This window comes from Drosophila subobscura, chromosome U, assembly GCF_008121235.1.
Source record: "Drosophila subobscura isolate 14011-0131.10 chromosome U, UCBerk_Dsub_1.0, whole genome shotgun sequence".
In the NCBI taxonomy this organism is placed as follows: domain Eukaryota; kingdom Metazoa; phylum Arthropoda; class Insecta; order Diptera; family Drosophilidae; genus Drosophila; species Drosophila subobscura.
Window position 1 is genome coordinate 3,449,557 of NC_048534.1, and position 20,507 is coordinate 3,470,063.

A 20,507-nucleotide genomic window follows, 5' to 3' on the forward strand; every position below is an offset into this window, starting at 1 on the left:
CTAGCAGGCTGTGGCAGAGTCATGGAGAATATGCCACCAAGTTAACTCGGATGCCAAGCTGCCATTTTGTGTCCTTGCCCAAAAACCCCTCACAAATCTCCATCTACCCAATCCCACAGATCTCCCCCTTCTCACCACGTCAGGCCATAATTTTGCCCTATCCCACTGCTTCATGCCACAATTTTCTGTGGGCCAATGCCTGCATTTGCGTACCCGTATTTTATTTTTGTTGTTTTTTGTTAAAGCGCGTCGAGTTTTTCAACATTAATATCAATTTGGTTGTCATAAATCCAATGAGACGTGTATCCAGGGAAAAGCCACAGTGGAAGAGGGAAATGGAAAGGGTGATGGTAAGGGGAGAAGCCACTGACAGTTGACGCTGACTTTTACTTTTTTTGTAAGAGTGTTTATAATTTTTTTATATTCCTGAGTTAAATAGGGATTATGGAGTAACCGAAAGGTGAATAAAAACCTTTGTTAAGCGACTAATTGGGCAAAGAATTGTAATAAATAATTAAGGAATTGAAAGTTATTATTGGAATTTATTCTTTAAAACACTTCCATATGTAACTTTTGCTTTTTTAAAGAAGCAAAACGAGTAACAGCTACATTTGATGATTCTGTTTTTAATCTAACCAAATTTTATAAAAAACAAAAAAAGTCGCCGCTTTGCGAAACAAATATCTAAAATGAAGAAGGATTTAGGCACTTTTCCGCTTGTTGTTATGATTGAAATGCATCCTCGAGCTGTTGTCTGGTCAAAGAGCAGCAACGACCCGAGGAAGTTTGCTCAGATAGATCCAGCTTAGAAACTGAGGCACACACGAATATTCGATTTAAATCCAAATATTGACGATGCAAATTTTCATGAATCTGTAAATAAAATTTGTTTTAGATTTAAGAAAAAGAAACAGGAGGGTTGAAGCGTTTGAGTTTGCATCACAGGCAACTTCCTCGGTCCATGGGATTTCCCAAATGCACAGCCACGACCCGAGGAAGTTTGCTGTGAGAGAACTCCAATATTATGAACATCCAAGGAAAATTAATTAACATGAAGGACCCTCAGGCTTAAGCTCAGATTTGTGCATTTAAATAACTTAATTATATTAAAAAATTAATTTTAAAGGGTATTCGAACGATTTGAGTACAACACAAAAATCCAAAGCGCTTAAGCTCCCACTTCTACCCCTAGCTGCTGCTGTTTATTACGGTTAACATATGGGTCACCTGGGAGCTGGCAACTCGTACCTAAGGACTGTACTTTTTAGCATAATTTGCATGACACCAAAGGCGCTGCTGTGTGCTCGCAAAAATGTTTTCTCATTGCGCACACAGAAAATTGGCCAAATAATGTCAGACGAGGATGAAGACGAAGACGACGACGAGTCTTGAGCTGCCGTCTGCTCCACTTACATAATGCAAGTTTGGCGGCAGGAAAAGGTGCAGCTGCAGCGAGTAACAAGCGACAGCAGCTGCAGCCTCTTCAAATTCCATGCCAAATACGTTAAGAGTCATTTTATAAGAAACCAGAAAAGAGCAACTAGGAAGAAGAAATATCTTCCTTTCATTAGCATCGTTTTTGGCTGGTTGGCAGAAGAAAGCACTAACGAGGCGTGCAGGTTATATAATACCCGAAAACTATTTGCTTGAAACCCCCTCCAACCCATGGGGCATTCCGTGCGAAAATTGTATAATATTCTTCCTGCTTTTTTGGGTGGGTGGTCCTGCTAGATTTCGGTTTCGGGTTTTCTCTCCTTTCCTTTACTTTTTGTAGGTTCTGTGGTTTCGTTTTATGGCAAATTGTTGCACACTTTGCGGGGCCCTAGCCATTTCCATTGCATACTGTGCAGCGTTATGGGTCAGCAGCAGGAAAGAGGAGGAGCAGCAGAAGCAGGAACCAGAGAAGGAGGAGCAGTAGAAAGTGGAACAGTGGCCATAGAAAGAGGAGCAGTCGTAGGATACGGTAGCAGTCGTCCTACCCAGTGGCACCTCCTAACAGCCAAGGCTTTATTTTAAAGCAAAAGCCACTAAAATATGCCATAAAAGGTTTCTGCAGCTATCGCATAACTGCAGCACACGATGTTACGTGCCTGCGTTTCCGCTTTCCAGTGGCCCTCCAACCCCCCTGTTGTTACCGCAAAACACACAACTAAGTGGCGGCTGTAATGTTGCATTTTCACACACACACACGGACACGGACACACACGCTTTCAGGGACTCTCTCTCTCTGGCACACACGCTAACTGGGTCTTGTGTTACTTTATGCGACCACCAGGCGACGCCAGAAATTAGAACCGAACGGCAGACACATTTACACACAAACACATGGAAATACACGGACACAAATGCAGACTCAGATACAATTATGGGGTATCCTTTGGGTAGGGTAATGGGAGAATTCAGCTCGTTTTTAATATAAATTCATGTCGCTTTCACTTGCTCCGTTCTGCCGCTGGCTCCGTGCCCCACTTCCTCTCCACCTTTCTCTGGGTTACACATTTATTTAGTTAATTATGAAAATATATGAGAATGTGTTTGTGTGGTGGTATCTCTGGTGCCATATGGCATTGGGGAAATGCGAGCATGGAGAGTGGAAGTGACAGAACGACCTTCCCATTCTCTAGCTCCCCCTTTACCTCTCTCTTCTCCCTTCTGCAGATAACTAGTGAAAGTTTTATCAATGCAAAAATATTTGCAAAACTTTTGTTGTTGTGTTTGCGATTATAAGCAGGAAATGTTAACAAATGTTTATACAAAATAAGCAGGAAGGAAAGCAAGAACAAGTAGTAGTTAAGGAAGGAAAGAGAGAAAAAAACTATATAATATAAGACAATTTGGATTGTTAGAGAAAGGATTCATTATATTTATTCAATTTAAACGATTACAATTATATAAGACAAAAATAAATATATTATCAAGAAATCTTCATGTTTTATCCTCCTCTAAATCATCATAAATTGATTTATTTTAACACCATTTTTATCACGCAAAGTGATCCTCTACCAACCTATGGACCTTCTAATATCTTAACCCGAGTGAACCTGCACCAGCCAGCACCTTTGACCCACTCTCCACACTTGTATTTAGCTTATAGAATACTCCTCTGTCCTTTTGTTCCGTGCACACCCTATTACGGGGAATGCTAATTTGATCATTTATTTATTTTCTATGCAGTAGAGTAGACATTTCTATGCTCATAAGTTATTTAGATTCCCCAGACTAAGAATAGGCTCGTATTGTAAGGTACTTTGGTACCTTTGTACCTATTAGGTTCCTTTAGAATGTTCCTCATTCGAGCCCATTCCACTACTCCAGTTTTGACACAAGGTTTGCCTCCTTCTTGGCCCATCGTTCTCCCCATATGCATCCCCTTTTAGGGTCCACTTTAGCCGCCTCCCTAATTTATTTCATTTCGCTTTATGCAAAATCGAATTTGCATATGTTTCTAGCTGCTCCTCTACCTAAAAGATAGGAGCAGCCCCTTCTCACTCTTTCGATTGGCTTGTTTATCCACAGGACAATGCAAACATCGATGTCTGTGACCCTTTTTTTTTCTCTTTTTGTATAGATTTTGCTTACTTTCTTCTCGCTTCTGGGTGTATTTCTATCTCACTTTATTCTATTGCTCTTTTCCTGCAGATTTTATGCTTTATTTTTGAGTGGGGGAAGCCTCTACTAAATTTCCGTGATTTTGTTTTTGTATCTTTTTGGGTTTGAACTCGCTTTTTTTTAATGAGTCTCGAGATATGCAACAACAGCAGCAGCAGAGGATTTAAAGTTTGCGCCTAGAAGTGGACTACAGTTTCTTCAGTGCGACACAAAAAGTTAAGCTGATTTCCAGGCGAATTCGAGTGGGTCCTTACCCGTAGAAGTTTCGCCTAGTTGTCCCCTTGGCAACTTAACTTTTGCTTCGAGTGGGAAAAACTTAAGCGGCTTAAATTTTGGGGCAGCAATTGAGAGAGCGAGAGAAGAGAGAGAGGAGAGCGCCACTAACATATGCTAGAGGATACAGAGCACACGTCAGAGTTGGTCTAATAGGGGGTGGTAAGGGCAGTGTAAGGAGAAGGGATGGCAGGAGAAGGATTGAAGGGGTCCTCATTGTAGCATTTTTGTATTTTACCCGAGACGGAGGAGCTCTGCTTCTCACTTACTAAAGGAGTGCGAGAAGCTTGCAAAATATTTGCCTTACCAATTTGGCCCACTCGACATACGAGTGTCTGTAAGATGCTTAAGGATATTGCCTCCACCCTTTCCCTTGGACCCTTACCCTTAGTATATTTATTTTCCATTTTCTTGCTAGCTTTTTTAATGCCACTTGATGCAATTAAAACGCCAAGGCAACAGTTCCTTTTCCTTTCCCTTATTTTTTCTCTCTTTATTTTTCAGCTAGCGGCGCGTCGCGTAAGCTACTAAAAATTATATTTTACGATTGTCATAAAGACGGCGGTGCACCCGCTACCCCTCCGACTGTCTCCCACGCCCACGGCACCACCAATCGACCGACCCCCTTTTTCCCCAAAAACAATGAGGCCTTCACTTTGTGCCCTGGCGCGCTCTCCGACGACTGAGTTTTTAATTAAAAATTCCCTCTGTGTTCCCCCCTCCGCTTGGCCCTACGCTTTTCTTCGTTCTGTTCTTTTTGCCAAAATATTTTGGTAAGCTCTCTCGCCTCTCACTCGTCACAGGCGTGGGGTAGGAAGTGCGCCGAATCCTTTAACAAATTAATTTTTAGCCTCAAAATGAGGCGGCAGCTGGCTTTAATTGCTTGTTGCCACGTACCTTGGTGGCAGCAGGCAAGGAAAGGGAACAGCCCCCCGTAGTGAGGTGGAGATGAGTGGCATTCAGGCCATAGATTGACATTGAATCAAGTTTCTTACGCCACTGAAAAGACAGTTCAAACTGCTTAAGGTAAATGGCTGCATTAAGCTTTAGGGAAGTGCGGAGGGGGAGCTGAAGATTTCTTAAGAGTAGTTGGATGGAATGGCAGATAATTAATGTTGGATGCTATTTAACTGGCAGAGCTGGGTAAAGATTTTAAATGTTTACAAGTTAAGGTTGAAAGTCCGCTTGAAGTTTTCTTCCTTTTTCGTATGAGAAATCTACAATTTCTGGCAATTCTGTTTGAATTTGTTCTTTAAAGAATGTCATAAAGAAAACTGTTCTCGGGCACTCTGTCTGCCTCTTGCTCGCTCTCTCTGACTCTTTCTCTGACACTCTCTGCCCCTCGCTGGCTCTCTCTTAGTCTCTGTCTAACGCTGTCTGTTCCGCATAACCCACATTAGAAGGGAGCCATAACCTCTATATGTGTGTCTCTCCTGCGGCCTTCACTCTGCTCCTCCTGCTGCTGCTACTCCTCCTCGTTCTGCTTCATCCTTCTTGCACCTTCTACCTTCTGCTGCTTCTTCTTTGGCAAAAGCATAATGGCTTTTGTGTTATGCTTTTATGATTGAAGGCGAAAAACAAAGCGAGGGCAGGAGGAAAAGGGAAAAGCTGTGCCCTCAACCCTTGCACGTCACACAAATTGCAAACGGAACGGACGACAAACATGTGGCGTATGTGTGTGTGTGTGAGAGTGTGTTTGTTTGTGGGTGTGTATCGATTTTCCTTTTGGCCATAAAACGCTAATGGTCGGGACCCAAAACGTCTTTTGTTCCTTGCTCGCCCTGTCGCTCGCCTCACACACGCTTTCTCTTTCCCCTTCGCCCTGTCGCTGTCTCTTTTCACAGAACAGAAGCTGCCCTGTAGCAATTTTGCTTTTCATATTTTCCATTGAACTTCAAGCTGACATCTCTCTGTTTTTTTACAGGGTATTCTAAAGCAGGGGTATAAGCGTTAGGGTAAGCGGCAAAAGGGAGGAAATTGTTAGATTGCGTTAGAGAGTATTTTTAGGGTTCCATAAAGCACTTGAAACTTGATAAGAAGGAGAAAATGAACTGATCTATCGATGAACTCCCATATCTTCAGCTGTTTCTATGTCTTAAAATAACAATAAACGTTTTTAAAGTCAATTTTTGAGCTTACACAGAGAATCCTCACCTGCTTTATGGGGGAAGCAGACACTTAAGCTATAGATCATGGCATCTATTCACACATTTTATTTATAGTCGAAAATCTTTATTAATTATTTAGTAGTACAATTGGTAAACCGTTTTTGAATTAGCAAATAAACGGAAACTGGAAAAACATTTTAGATTTTTTCAGCTAAATAGACAGAATAATTCTCTTGAAAACTAATCTTGAAATACATATAAATTTATAGATACATATACATATAATATATATTTATATTTATTTGTTTATACATATATATTTATATATATTTTGTTTTCAAAACTAAATTTTAGAAATAATATATTGAAGTTAACATTTTTGTATATTTTGATGACATTTATGAATCGCTTCAAAGCTGGCATACTCTTTCGCTCCTTGCCCTGCAAGGCAAAGGGTATCCACACTTCGTTTCCACCCTTTCTGATGCCCATAGCTGTCATGCATTTTTTACTGTTGCTTCTTTCGCCTAAGGCTTAGCCGCCATTTTTATTGTCATCTTTTACGCTGTCGGTCGTCGCTCTGTTGCGTGTTTGCCATTTCATTTTTTTCTCCACTATTTTGCCCCTCCGCCACACTGTTTTCCATTTATGCTTTCTAGGTTTTTGCGCCTTGCAATTTCCACTTGACACAATGGCACACAAAATGCAAAACTCTCACCCCGCGAGGCCCCGCATTGCCAGCTGCCGTACTGCACTGTTCCCTGCCACACGTTCCGCTTCTGTTGTCTGTTTGGCTTCTAAAGTGTTGTCGGCATTGCATTTGTGTACGAGTATTGTCTGTGTGTGTGTGCTTTCCTTCGTCTTTGGCTTTGGCTTTTCTTTTCTACTTTATTTTCTTGCTTTCCCTTTGGCTTCTGTTTTTACGCCACTTTTTCCCTTGCATGTCATTTTCCATTTTACCCCCTACCCCATTTTTGGAAGCTGTTTTTCTTATGTTGGCAGTCGGCTTTAGCCGCCACAGCAGCCTGTCGCTTTCGCTCTTTGGGATTCGCTCTCCCTGTGTTTCTCCTGGCAGTTTCTCCTGCGTTTCTCCGGCTCCTTGTCTCTCCCTTGGGTCATGCTTCTTCTGCTTCTTGTCCTTCCATTTGTTGCTACTTTCTCGTGTCATTATTGTCATGGCGCAATAACTGTGACAAAGTCATCCTTTTTTATTCCTTCTTGCCTCTTGCATTATGTAAGTTGTTTGCCTCCCGCCTGCCGCCTGCTGCATTACCCATTGAGGCATTCGCCACTCTCTGACTTGCCTTGCAACAATTTCGCTTTGACTATTTGTCGCTTTCTTCGGGGCGTCTGGGGCGTGACTTCTGCTTTAATGTTTTCTTGCCAGATTTTTGAAGCGGTTTTTGGGGTTTCTTATTTGGGGACATTAGCGGAGAGCGAGGAGGGAATGGGAGTGAAAGTAAAGGGCGTGATTAAGTAGAGGAGGGAGCTGTGGAGGATTGTCGACTCGGAAAACAGTGGAATTTACTCCCGCTTCCTGTTATTATCTGGATCTATTAGAGATAGAACCGAGGAAAAGTGCGTTTATTCTATACATTTTGTCCCAAGAAGGTGGACCTACTAGCGTTCTGCCAGAAATCATTTAGAGTATCGTAATACAAGATATTGTACCAGAAATCATATACATATGTACTTGCATACACCATAATTGTACAGCTTTCTGGCATTGACTGCCATCTCTGAGCAATTTTCTTGCACCTGAAATTAGGATCTGGTATCCTATGAAGTGTTTCCAACTCTCCTTTAACATCCAACTTTCAGCGAATATCCACTTAGAGACCCATAAACCTCAACAACCATGAAAATTGAGTGGCTAGTCCCATGTCTTACCCGTTGGCAGTTGTATTTTTGTCATGCCAATTAGTCCCCGTAGTTATCTTCTCGCTATCCCCGTTCTTCGACTCAAATCTCATCCTAATTAGAGCTCCATTCTCCACCAAGTAACACATACATATGCAGCCCCTACCTCTGGCTAATCACTTTCTCAATAAACTGACACATACCCGGGCTCAAGCTACGCAATTTGCATGCGACAGCGACCCCATAGACTCAACCCAATTGAGGGGCATTCAGGCAGCAAATTGTTGTCTGGTTTTGTGGCGCGCATGCGTAACCATTAGTGGCAGTGGCAGAGGCAGCAGCAGCAGCAGCAGCAGAACCATGGAAGCAGCCACAAAGGAGGCGCATTCGTCGCTTAGTTAAATTTAAATAACCGCCAAGCAAATAGCAAAAGGCAATGTTTGCCCGCGATAATTGAAAGGCAAACAGCAGCAGACGGCAGCAGACCGCCAGAAGACCTGGAAGACTGAGAGACTGAAGACCTGAAAGACTGCGCATGTGCAACGTAATGGGACCCATTGGACAACTCAATCGAGGGGCATGGTGCCCAGAGGGTGGGCTATATTTGCCTTCGATGTTGTTGTTGGCTCTTGCAACTGCTGCCCGACATGGCCTGGCCTCCCTGTGTGTTTGTGTTTGTCGAAGACGTTTTCACTCTTTCAACTACTTGCAACATCTTGAGCGAGAGCGAGCGGGGTACAGGCAAACAGTTACAGCTTCTTGTCTATTATTATTTGGTCAAGAGCAATGTTTGAGCCAACGAATGAAAGCCAAGACCTATTTAAACAGCTGCAGGTGCAACCCAGAGAAAAAGCTGTGAGAGTTTCGATGGTTTTGGGTATGAGAATTCTTTGAGTTTTTAGAAGATATTTTTGTGGCATAGTAGGGATCCTCATAACATAGCTCTAACATGCATAAAACCCTAGTAAAAAGAACAGTTTCTACTAAGTGAATTTATTTTTGCCAGCTTGAAACATTTATTCTGCTTTTAGAGACTCTCTTAGACCCTTGTAGCACTTCAGGCCTTCCACATTCCTCACTTAATTTCTGGTTAAAGTTGAAGCTGCCGCTTCGCTGGACGCCAAGGCAGCTGTGTCCTGGCGTTCAAGGCCCTGTAGGGGCACCTTCAGCATATTCGAGTAATTTTCTTGGGATTTTTCCTTAACTTAAGAGAGCGGGTGGGAGCTCTTTACCTTCGCTTCCCTGCGCTGTCCTGTCTGCGTTTGTTTACCTGTGCTAAGCGAAGGCAGGAAGCGAAGGAAACGAAAGAAGAATTCCTGGCAAAAATATAATGAAAATAACCCCACACAGTGTGTGCGTTTTTAATAAATTAAATTAATAAAACATGTTGTCGTCGAAAAGTACTCGCACGCTGCATTCCTTGCCGTTGCCTGCCTTCCCTCCGCCTTCAGAGTGTTTCGTTCTTTATTAAATAAAAGTTGAAGCAAATTTGCTGTCATTCAATTAACTCGAGAGTCGTGCAGTACAGACTTAAACTCCTGGCACTACCGCCTCCTGGGCTGCCATATCGTTTTAAGCAGCCCAAATCAATGTCGTATCCGGCAACCCCCCCAAAAGCATGTTGAATGTGTGGCAAATGAAGAAATTCAATAAAATGTTATAAATAATTCAATAAGCAATGAGGAAAACAGCCAAGAGCCTGGCTCCAATGAAAGTTTTGGGGGTATAATCAGTGGAAGAGAAATGCCAAACCGTTATCAAAATTCGAATTCCATGACGCCGAAATGGCCGCAAACCCCTCGGCATTAAATCATAAAAATTGACTCATTTGTAACATAAAAAGCACATTAACACATTAGGGGGAAACTCCCCCAGCCCCACGCAGGGGGAGCACTGCTGACAGCTGAAGCGAAACAAAATCGTTCGAAATCGTTCGGCAGTGGAGACGCCGCCGCCATCAAATGTTCCCAGGGCCAAGTGCCACAGCGAGAGACAGAGCGAGTGGAAGTGAGAGAAAGAACTAGCAGCGGCAATAACACGAGGAAAATATAGTCAAGGATACACAAAGGGGAAATGGGGATAAGGATACGGACACCAGTGATGGAGATGGTAGCCGGTGAGGAAGTAGAGAGGAGTGTCGTGAATTTGGGGAGATTTCTTGGAGATAGACTGTGACTTTAGAATCAAGGCACAATAAATGAAATGTATACATTTTTGACCTGTGATTTGTCTATTTATTACAAATTTGTAATCTTTATTTATTGACTTTTGTCGATGATTTCTACAGTTTGATTCCTAAGTTATTTGAAAACAAGAGAAAATCAAAGTCTTTTTGCAATTTAGCTACCAATTGCTTGCTTATTCGTGTCTCCTCACGCATCACGCTTCCAGCCCCAAACACACGCACACACAGACACACAACGCTCCCAACCCCCACTCCGCGCTGTGGCAATCAATTCAATCGGGCAGACATTAAGCGCTGAACGTAGAACATTGCTGCCCCCCGCGCAAAAGGCGCAAAAACCAAATCAAACATTAATGCAATAAAATGGAAAACGCGTTAACAGCAATTGCCTCAGTGGCCAGCGAGAATGAGCTCCAGTGGCAGGCGGCACATGGCAATCAGTGCCGAGAGGAGTCCAAACCAAAAGGATCTGGTATCCTGCTGCCTAAAAGTAGAATATGCCAAAAGCGAAAATCAATGCCACTGACAGGCAGGCAGGCTGACGCTCCCACCAACAACAATCCCAACAACAATCCCAACAACAACAAAAACGACTAAGTGAGCGACAGCCACAGAAGCATCAGCCAACAATAGAAGGTATCCCAAGCATCTGATGCGTGTGTGTCAGCAGGGGGGAGGGAGATGGGTGGAGTGGTGCTGGTGCGTAATCCCCGCCTCTGTATGTTTTGTGGCAACACGGGAACATGCCCTCCTACTCCTCCTGCAATGGCAAATGCATGCCGCAGCGTCTAATGCGGCAATGAAGGCGTGGAAGGAGTGATGATACAAAGGGGGCAAGAACATAGATGAGGTTTGCCTCATGACATGGATGAGAGATCTAAGAACGTGGGTGGTAGGTATGGAAAAGGTTTTGCTAAAGCTTTCTATTGTTGATTTGTACAATTTGTAAAAGATAAGATATGCGTTGAAGCTTGAGAGCTGATAAAGATGGGATAATTCTCGTAGAGGTCCATGAATAAGAAATGTAAATCGAAGTCGTGAATGAAGACTGATTCAAAGACTTGTCTCATCTCTCATCTCTCAAAAAATATATCTATTCTCTCAGATGATGGCCAAGAAAACTGCACTTAAATAAGCTCTAAAATAGCCTAAAATCAGGCAAGATATTCGCCCAAAAAGGAGCTTGTTGCTAGTGAGCTCTAAATATCAGAAAACCCCAAAAGCTCTAATACTCTTACAGCCTTCAAAAAAGCCAGTAAAGTTCTTTCTTTTCAATGCACAAATCTGCACAAATACAAGCTCAATCCAACGCCAAGACACCATAAGAACCAATATGCATATCTCCCAAACTCTTTTCTATATAAAATAAATCTATTAATCTCTGCGGCTCCCCAATTTGCCATTTCCCCAGCCTTTGCTTTATCCAAAATCTCTCCCAAATCAAGCCAAAATCTCTAGCAATCCCTAAGCAAATCCCACGCCAAATGCCAACATATATTGACCTCTGAATTGACGCCCTGGATTGCCCCATCCACAACCGACTGGGCAACGAGGGCAGCAGCCAAGCGGCACTGATTAATAAAGTTAAATGACTTATAAGTCCATTAAACAAACTTCTCGATTCTGGCGTTAAGGAAAAATGCCAAAGAAATTAGCGAACGAGCAGCCAACGGCACACAAAAAAACAACAAAGAAAAAAGAAAAGAAAGTCAAAGAACAAAACGTCTGCAACTGATTGAAATAAATATCAGAGAAAAAATAAAGCAAGAAGGGGGGCCAAGGGAATGGGAAACAATTGCAACACACAGTGTTTGGGGGGAGACAAATCTACAAGAAAAACTAAGGGAAGGTAAAAGAAAACCAAAGGGAAAACCTTAAAGGGAGTACATGGCATGCAATAAGCAGAAATCAATTGACCCATTTGCTATATGTGCCGTGAAGAGTGGAAGTCAAAAGGAAAGGTGGTGCCTAAAAAGGCAGCAGCCAAAGGCAGCTCTAAAAGCAGCCCCTAGGAACCCCAAACAGAATCCCTAGGAACCCCAAAGGAACGCTTCAAAAACGAGGGAAAACCAAAGCAAATAGTGGATTGTTTTCCCCCAAACATTTCCAATGACAGCGTGAAAATCGACAAATCAAAATGCATTTTCCCTTTATTCAAGTTCTGCTGTGGGAAAATGAAACGCTGCATTTTGCTATGCGCCAATGCACACAGCTCAACCACAGGCAAAAAACAAAAGGAAAAGTTTACTTTTTGCCAGGCCAAAGAATTTACAACGTTTTTCAATCAATTCGAAATCGAAATGGGAATAGGATTTCAAATCGAAGTGGAGCAGTGCGTGTGGCAGGGGCAGACTTGTGGGAGGGGTGTTTAGGTTTCTGAAGTTAATGTCAAAGTCAATGTGAATGAAAATGTGAATGTGAAAGCGACCAAATGTCAATGTCGTCTCAAAGATAAAGTCGTTTGTGTCTGTCTGTCTATCTGGCTCTCTGTCTGACAGTGGGGTATCGACAGCGGGAAGGAGTGTGAATCTCTTGGTTGTGGCAGAGAATTCGTGGCGTGTGTGGTGGCAACACTGAGTATGATTTTATATAGTAAAGTTCTTTAGGAAAACTTAGGTTTAAAGTAACGGTAAAGAACGGTTTTTGTGTTATTTTCTAAGATTTATGGAGCCACAACTTGAAGTGTACCCGTTTCTCGAAGAGTAAATAGGGTATATTGTATTAGTGAGCGAAAGTGGTTGTACATATGTAACGCACAGAATTAAACGTTTCCGACCCCATAAAGTGTATACATATATTCTTGATCAGCATCAACAGGCTAGTTATCAGAGACTATAAGAGCTGGAGCCACCGAATTTTGCATCCAGACTGCTGTATGCTCACACTGTTACAAGGGTATCTCAAAAACGAGAAGGGACGTGTGAGACGCTTTTTACGCGTCACAACTTTTATACCCGGCACTCAGTACTACATCTGCACTTCAGCGGTTATTTGTCAAATTTTACATTTTTTCTTCATCTGTCATCTACATCAACAACACTACTCGGAGGCAGAGGCCTCTGCCACTGCGCGAAGCAGAGTGTGAATGAGAGAAAGTGTGGTTTTGCCACAGCAAATTAATTTCTTCATTGTGGCCATAATAATGCTTCAATCGGATCCCAATCGTGATCTGATAGATATGGTCATTCCCTACGGAATGGCGTTTTTAGTTTTCTGTTATCTTCAAAGTTGTAGATTTGGGAGGTTTTCGCTTTTTTGCGGAGGCGGAAGGGGGCTTGGCTTTTTTTTTAAATACACTGGTTTCAGTGTGAGCATACAGCAGTCTGGAGCCAAAATTTGGTGGCTCTAGCTCTTATAGTCTCTGAGAACTAGCCGACAAACAAGACGGACAGACGGACGGACGGACAGACTGACAGACAGACATGGCTCAATCGACTCGGCTATTGATGCTGATCAAGAATATACATACATACTATACTTTATATATATTTATACTTTATGACCCCATATACTTTATGGGGTCGGAAACGTTTGCTTCTGTGCGTTACATACAACCGTTATTCGCACAAATACAATATACCCTACTTACTCTTCGAGTACCGGGTATAATTAGCCCCGCCTTCTTCCGCTCACCTAAAAAGGGCGAAAATCTGCTGTATCCACAATTTTAAAGATAAAAGAACTAAAAATGTGCCTCCGTATCTTATCTACCTTATCTACCTATCATGACTATATCTATAAGATCACCGAATTGGGATTAGATTGGATTAGTATCATAGGCAGAATGAAAATTTTAACCCCCACCCCGTCCAGCAGCTTTGCTTATGGTTCCCTATTGTGGTCATTCTTTCTCACTCGCACACGCGGCACATGAAGCACATGCAGTGTGCGTCACTGGGTGATGGTAGCGAGCTAAAAGAGCGTGTTAGCGGGATAAGTGATGTCGATATAGATGACAGGTATAGAAAAAACGTAAGGTGTAAAAGGTAAAGTTCGATAAAAACCACTAAGGTATAGATATACCGAAAGAGTAAAGGGTGTAAAAGTTGTGACACGTACGCAGCGTCTCACAAAAGTTCCTACTCGTTTTAATTGAGTTTTGTATTAGTTTTGAAGTAAAAAGTGAAACTAAAAGTATTTTAAAATAAATTGACACACAGTTATTCAATTTCTTCATACTTAACATACTCTTCTACAATTTCACAACAAGACTTCTAGGCATAAGAAAATGTCTTCATATACATAAACATACTTAGAAATTTCTTTATTTTAAGGGATTTCTGCAACCATTTTTGCTTGTTTATGCTATGACAAATCAATTATGTCAACAAATTTCTAAGAATTTATGTACATCATTATATTCTTCCTAACAATGTGCCGTTCACAGATTTGTGCATGTAAAACTGCCATAATTTATCAGCTATTAATAGGAATAACATTTATATTAATTTCCTGTAAAGAATATCCATTCTAAGAACTTAATTTCTTCTTCCAAAAATAGCTGCCACACAATGTCCTCATGTGCCCTTATGAAACATCAAACCAGCTTTTGCCCTTTTTTCCTGTATAGCATAGAATACTTTATGCAACACTTTAGCCTAAATTGCTTCAATTATCCCAAAAAAAAAAACAGCAGCAGCTAACATTTCCCACATGTAGAGCTGCTGCTCCTTCCTACTGCTACTGCCTTTCGCCCGGTTAATATTTATGTGCAGCCTACATTTAGGCGCTTGGCAGTGGCCCCTGTCGAAAATAACTCAACTGTCAAAAATTTATGCCAAACACATACACGACTGGGAGAGGAAAATGGTTCGTGATGCGTGAGAATGAACGGGCAATAGAGAGAGAGAGAGACAGAAGATAGTAGGTGCCATAAAGAGTGAGGTAGTAAAATGAGTGACAGAGAGAGAGAGAGAGAGAGAAAGAGAGAGAGGATATGTCATGAGTGAGTCGCATATTTTCATTAGAAGACATCCATCAAAATTCATGCATGGAATACTATGAACTTTCTCACACACACACATCCTATGAGTTTTCACCCACACATACACACACATACTATGAACTTTCTGCCACACACACATGACACGGCAACCGAAATAACGCAATGAATTTGCACCCACACCCGCACTTTGTCATTTGCCGGCTATCAAAAAAAGTGAATATAAAGAAAGTTTTTGCCCCCAAAATATTTATAGGTTAGACGCCTACTTCTTAATAGATAAAACCTCTACATCTAGCCTTATAGAGTGCAGTCTTTACCCCCCGAAAATCCCTCAATAGAAACACTTTGCCAAAAAAAAACCAAATAGAAAAAAATAGGCAAAGAGTTTTTGGTCACGTAAGGAGCTCATAAAGAACGAGGCGATGGCATAATTTGCACTCTACTGTTCTTGGCTTTTTCACTATTGTTTTTTTACGCTACCTTCCCTCTCCATGCAATTTGGGCGACCGAATGTAGGCTATATTCCACATTTTGGTAATAAGTTTGTAGCGCTGCCAAGTGGCCTAAAAGCTTGCCATAAATCGTTGGCAAAATATAGAACTTTAAGCAAGGAGCGAAAGAAACTTTTCTTTTCTGTTCTGTCTGCCGTGTGCGGCTTTAACCCCTTCTTCGGGAGGAAACTTTTTAGCATTTCCATCATACATATGTGAGAAAGTGAATTTTACTCAATCTTTTTTGTGACTTTCATTTCGCTTTTGCTTGCCCCTCCGTGTCTTGATGTTTTGCCCCTCTCTGTAGCTCTGGCCTCCCGTGTATATCTGGCTTCTCCTCTGACCACCCCTGTAACTCTTTCTTTACTCCTTTTCCATCTTTGTATCTTATAAAACCTTTTTTCATTTGTAATAAAATTCATATGACTTTGGCGCATGTTTAACGTTAAACTCCAGTTCCGTGCGGCCTCTCTTCCCCCTGTATGGTTTGGACGAAGGAGGCCCATCATTAGGCCCTGGCACGCACATTTCTGTTACGAGTACCGACGACCGGCCGTACAGGCCATCGTCACTGGGTGCCACATGCAAAACGCCATGTGTGACATTTTTAGTACCAAACATTTGTTTTGCGCACCGGAGACGCCACCACCAGAAAGAGAGGTAGACTCAGAGAAAGGCAGAGGGGGTTTCTCTCCAAGAGAGAGAGAGTGGTGTGCCTCCAGGCTAGCGGTTGGGTGGGGGCTGCCCGTAGTCGACACGTACCAGGACACGGGCATGGACCGTTGCCTGTCACTCCGTCGTTTGCTCGCTTTTCTGTTGACTTTGCATAATTTTATTGCTTTTCTTTTATTTTTATGCGAGTGTTTTTGCTCTCCACTTGGCTCACCTCACCCTTGGGGCGACATTGACATTATAATCAATATTTCTCTTACTCCAGCCATACATTTTCCTTCTCGTGTGTGTTGCAGGTTTTTTGAGGGGAAATGGAGTTTTTGCCTGTGGGATAAGGAGTCTTTGCTGGGGCATAGAAAAAGCAGTCTTTTGCTTACATTTTCCCCTGCTGTTTGTGCATTTCATTAGGAAGCAAGTCGGCCCTCTTTAAGGAGTTTTTACGACAGTAACAAACGGTAAAGGTAACTAATTTCTAGAAGTTTTTAAGGGAACGGTAAGGAAGGGTTTAGATATTTGCTCGCTTTTCTTTGCCTTACAATTTCATTAAAAATCAATACAAAAAGAAAACCTCTCTTTCATTCTATCAAAACTTATAAATCTACAGATTTTTAATCATTTTTGGCACTGATTTTTCAGCTCCCCTCCACGCAACTCCTGCGGTCATTTGTTTAACTTTTCAATTTTTATCACATATTTTCCATCAAATATTATACCTAAAAGTTATATATTTTATGGCTTGTTTTGTTTTCGGAAAAAAGGGAAACTTTCAGCCAAAGTTGTTTGTTTTTGTGTGACAATATTCTGTACTTTGGCTATGGGGTTTGGCCTCTCCGTGTTTGCTTTGTGGCACATTCTGAAAATGATTTTAGTGCCTCGTAAAAATGTTTATAGAGGGACAGAGACAGAGATAGAGAGTGGAGGGGAGAGAGAGTTTATTACAGAGAATGTATCATGCATTATACATTCATGATCTGCCCGTATATCTGGTCAGTCCTTGACTTTGCGAATAATTACGCATGGAAATTTCTTCTTCCTTTCCGTATTTTTTTCGGCATCCGATGATAAATCGCGAAGAGTGCCCCTGCTCCTTCTCTTTTTTGCTGTGTGTGTGGAGAGACAAATAAATGTCAGCAAAATACATCTACATAATGGCGCCCCCATCATTATTTCTCCCTCTTGATGTTTGGCTGTAAAATCATTTTTGCATGTGCTGTTTGTTGTTGCTGTTTTCTCTGTGCTTTAATTTATGTCATTTGTGTGTTTTCACTGTTTTTCTTTGCGTCCTTTTCTCACTCTCTGACTTTTTGTGACATAAAGGCATTTAAACACGCCATAAAATAATTCATAATAATAATAATTCTCATGTACAAGGCAGGAAACAAGACACAGGCATATCCACCTCCTCCTGCCCCCTCCTGTACCCCCTTCTTAAACACACAACATCCATACATCATCCTCATATAACGAGTCACAGTTTGAATGGATCGGTGCTGTTACAGTTATCACATGTGACAAGTTTTTTGTGTGTACGGAAGGATTTTGTGTTGCTATTGGTGCTATTTTTTGATGATTTTTTGGTACTTTAAGACAGATTTATAAAACTGAAGGTGTTGTGTTGTTGTTTAAAATTTTAAAGGGTAAAGAATTAAATATTTACATAACTATTTAATTAACTAAATATAAATAGTCTCTTGTAATTTCAGTGTAAATAGGGTAGTGAAAGACATTAGTGCAACCAGGAAATACAATTTAATGGATAACTGAAGTTAAAGATAACTGAAGGTAAAATTAATTGTTCTGATTAATTAATTATTAGGAAAAATTTAATTTCTGGCAGTACCTAAATAACCTTTAACTGATAGGCTTTAAAATTAAACTGATATTTGAGTGAAAAGTAATAGAAAAATGTAATTGTTTAATGTTATACTATTTACTTATTTATTTTTATTATTTATTTATTTGTTGTTTTGTTTTGAAAATAGGTTGAATATTATCTGTTGCTCTATCTGTTATACCATTTATTTATAACATGAAAAGCCACAAAGTCGTTATTATTGAATGGGGATTTGTTGTCGTTTTGGTTTTTTGTATATTGATTTATATCTGATAATGATATATGTATATTCCCCCCTGGCTCCATTGTACTCATATTTTCAATCTATTAGTATCTCATAGTCTTAACTACAGATCTCTCTTGTCTCTTACCTGGCGTGTTGCGGCCCCACATTTCCCATATCATGGGCAGAACTGGCGCTTATTTGAAAATCGGCAATGGCGCCAGATTCCATGCCCAACGGTTGCTTGCAGGTGCCTAAAAGCAGGAAAACAAACAAAGAAAGTATCATATATAAGTATAAGATGATGTAATGATGAAAAATCGACCATAATTATAATGATGTATGGGAGCCCAAATAAAAAAGCTCAAAATTATAGATAAAATCATGAAAAAATCATAGATAGAAAAACAAAATGCTTCGCTCCATTCACCTGTCGAAATTGAATGCATAAATTAATTAAACCGAAAGCCCAAAGGGCAGGCCACCATTTGGAAAGAAGATATACTCAAATACACGGATACAAAGATACATTATCTGTATCTTGGGCTTTCAGCAACTCAATTTCCATTTACCATCAATCTGTTTGAGTGGAGAGAATGCATGAAAAGCGCAATTATCATTTCCATTCCTCTTGAAGAATGGCTGGGGCTCCCATCTACACAGCCAGCCCTAAAGAGACCGCGAAAGGGTCATGAATAGGTCGTTGAGACATTGCCATCATCATCATCGTCATTGTTTCTGCTGCCTGGCTGCTGCTTGCCTGCTGCTTCCACAACATTTTCTTCTTCTGCTTCAAGAATATTATCATTCAGTGAATAATTAGATGCAATCAGTCAGTGCTTAAGCACCATAAGTCAAAGCCTTAGCCCATAGTGGAGGGGAAAAACTAGACAAAGGTCAGGGCCCCTCCCACAGACAAGCAGACAGCGTGAGAGACAGAGGGAGACAGCGAAAGAGAGAGATAGAGAGAGAGAGCGAAGAGATACTTGACAGTCCAATCGCGCCATCTGGAGATATGGATACTTGCCCCACAGACCCTACTCTAGCCACAGACTCAGACCCTTCTTCATCTTCATCTTCTTGTAATAGTTTCATTTTACAGAAAAACCATCGAAGATCTCTCAAGCTTTCGTCTCTGTGCGATTTTGGCAGAGTTGGCTTTTGAAGAGCGAGGGATGCTCAAGGAGTTTGGGGAGAAAAACTGAAGAACTTTTTAGTAGTGGGAAGGAGAGAAAGAACACTAAGTCGACGGGTACTTTATAGGAATATAAGTTGAGGGTTGAGTACTGGTAAGATTAATTATAAGCTAAGATTGTGACAAAATTGTAGACAGTATACAGATTTTGATGCAAGAATGATCTCTAGATCTTCCTCAAGAGAATATATTCAGCGATCATTCAGACCGAGGATCTAGAGAAATATTTATCTGAAGAACACACTGAAGAATACTCAAAATTTGTATTTAATTATCAGTGATCAGGTGATCAGTGATCAGTTGATCAGTGATTTAGGGTAGCATCAACAGTACTAACACTGGAATATGACACTTTACTTGTCTTATTTTGTGGAGTGTAGTCAATTGTAGAAAGAATATCTCTGAAAGAAAGTTCTCTCTTATTTGATAAGATTCTAAGATTAGTAAAGGATCGATCACAAGGACATCTCTAGTTAGCACAAATACAATACTAACCACCAGACATCGATCTCCAAATCATATTGTCAATACTACCCATGAACAATTTACATTTTTCCTGATACATGAACAATTATAGCGAACTTGAGAAATTCTATATTGGATATGATTTCAGAAACTAATGTTTTCTTTTTAAAGAAGGATCTCTAAGATTTTCCCTCTATTCATCATTCTCTATTTTTATGTACACCGGACTCCGCCCACTGCCCTTTTGACCCACACTTTTACGCACTGTTTGCTGTTTTGGCCATTTCTTTGCGCCTGTCTGCCTGTCTTTCTGCAGTTGTGAAAACTCATTTAGCCAGCCAAACGGGTTGGGGGGAAAAGCGCAATTGCTTAATTATCGACAGACACAGAGCCAGCTGAAGGAACTTTGGCAGTAAATTGTTGCAATCACTCAAACGCCCCCTCATCTCCCTCCATCGTTATATCTATGACATATTGAAGCTCATAAATTAAGTTTAATTATTGGAAAATAAAAAACAAAGCGCGAAAATGGGGCAAGAAAACTGCTATAAAATGGGGGAAAATAGGGGGCGAAAAATACTTCTCTATTTAAACGGAAATTGATGGATATGCCAGCGCTTTTCAATTATGAGGATCGGAGCTGGCCC

The 20,507-nt window shown here is 41.1% G+C and overlaps 1 protein-coding gene across 1 annotated transcript in view; it reads right to left on the reverse strand.

The window, feature by feature from the left end:
• The window catches only part of LOC117902351 (discoidin domain-containing receptor 2), a 148,500-nt gene that overhangs the window by 81,727 nt on the left and 46,266 nt on the right, over positions 1-20,507 (reverse strand). Inside the window, exon 3 of the mRNA XM_034813662.1 lies at positions 18,349-18,454. Coding sequence (XP_034669553.1) covers positions 18,349-18,454 — 106 coding nt within the window. The remainder of the gene's footprint in view (positions 1-18,348; positions 18,455-20,507) is intronic.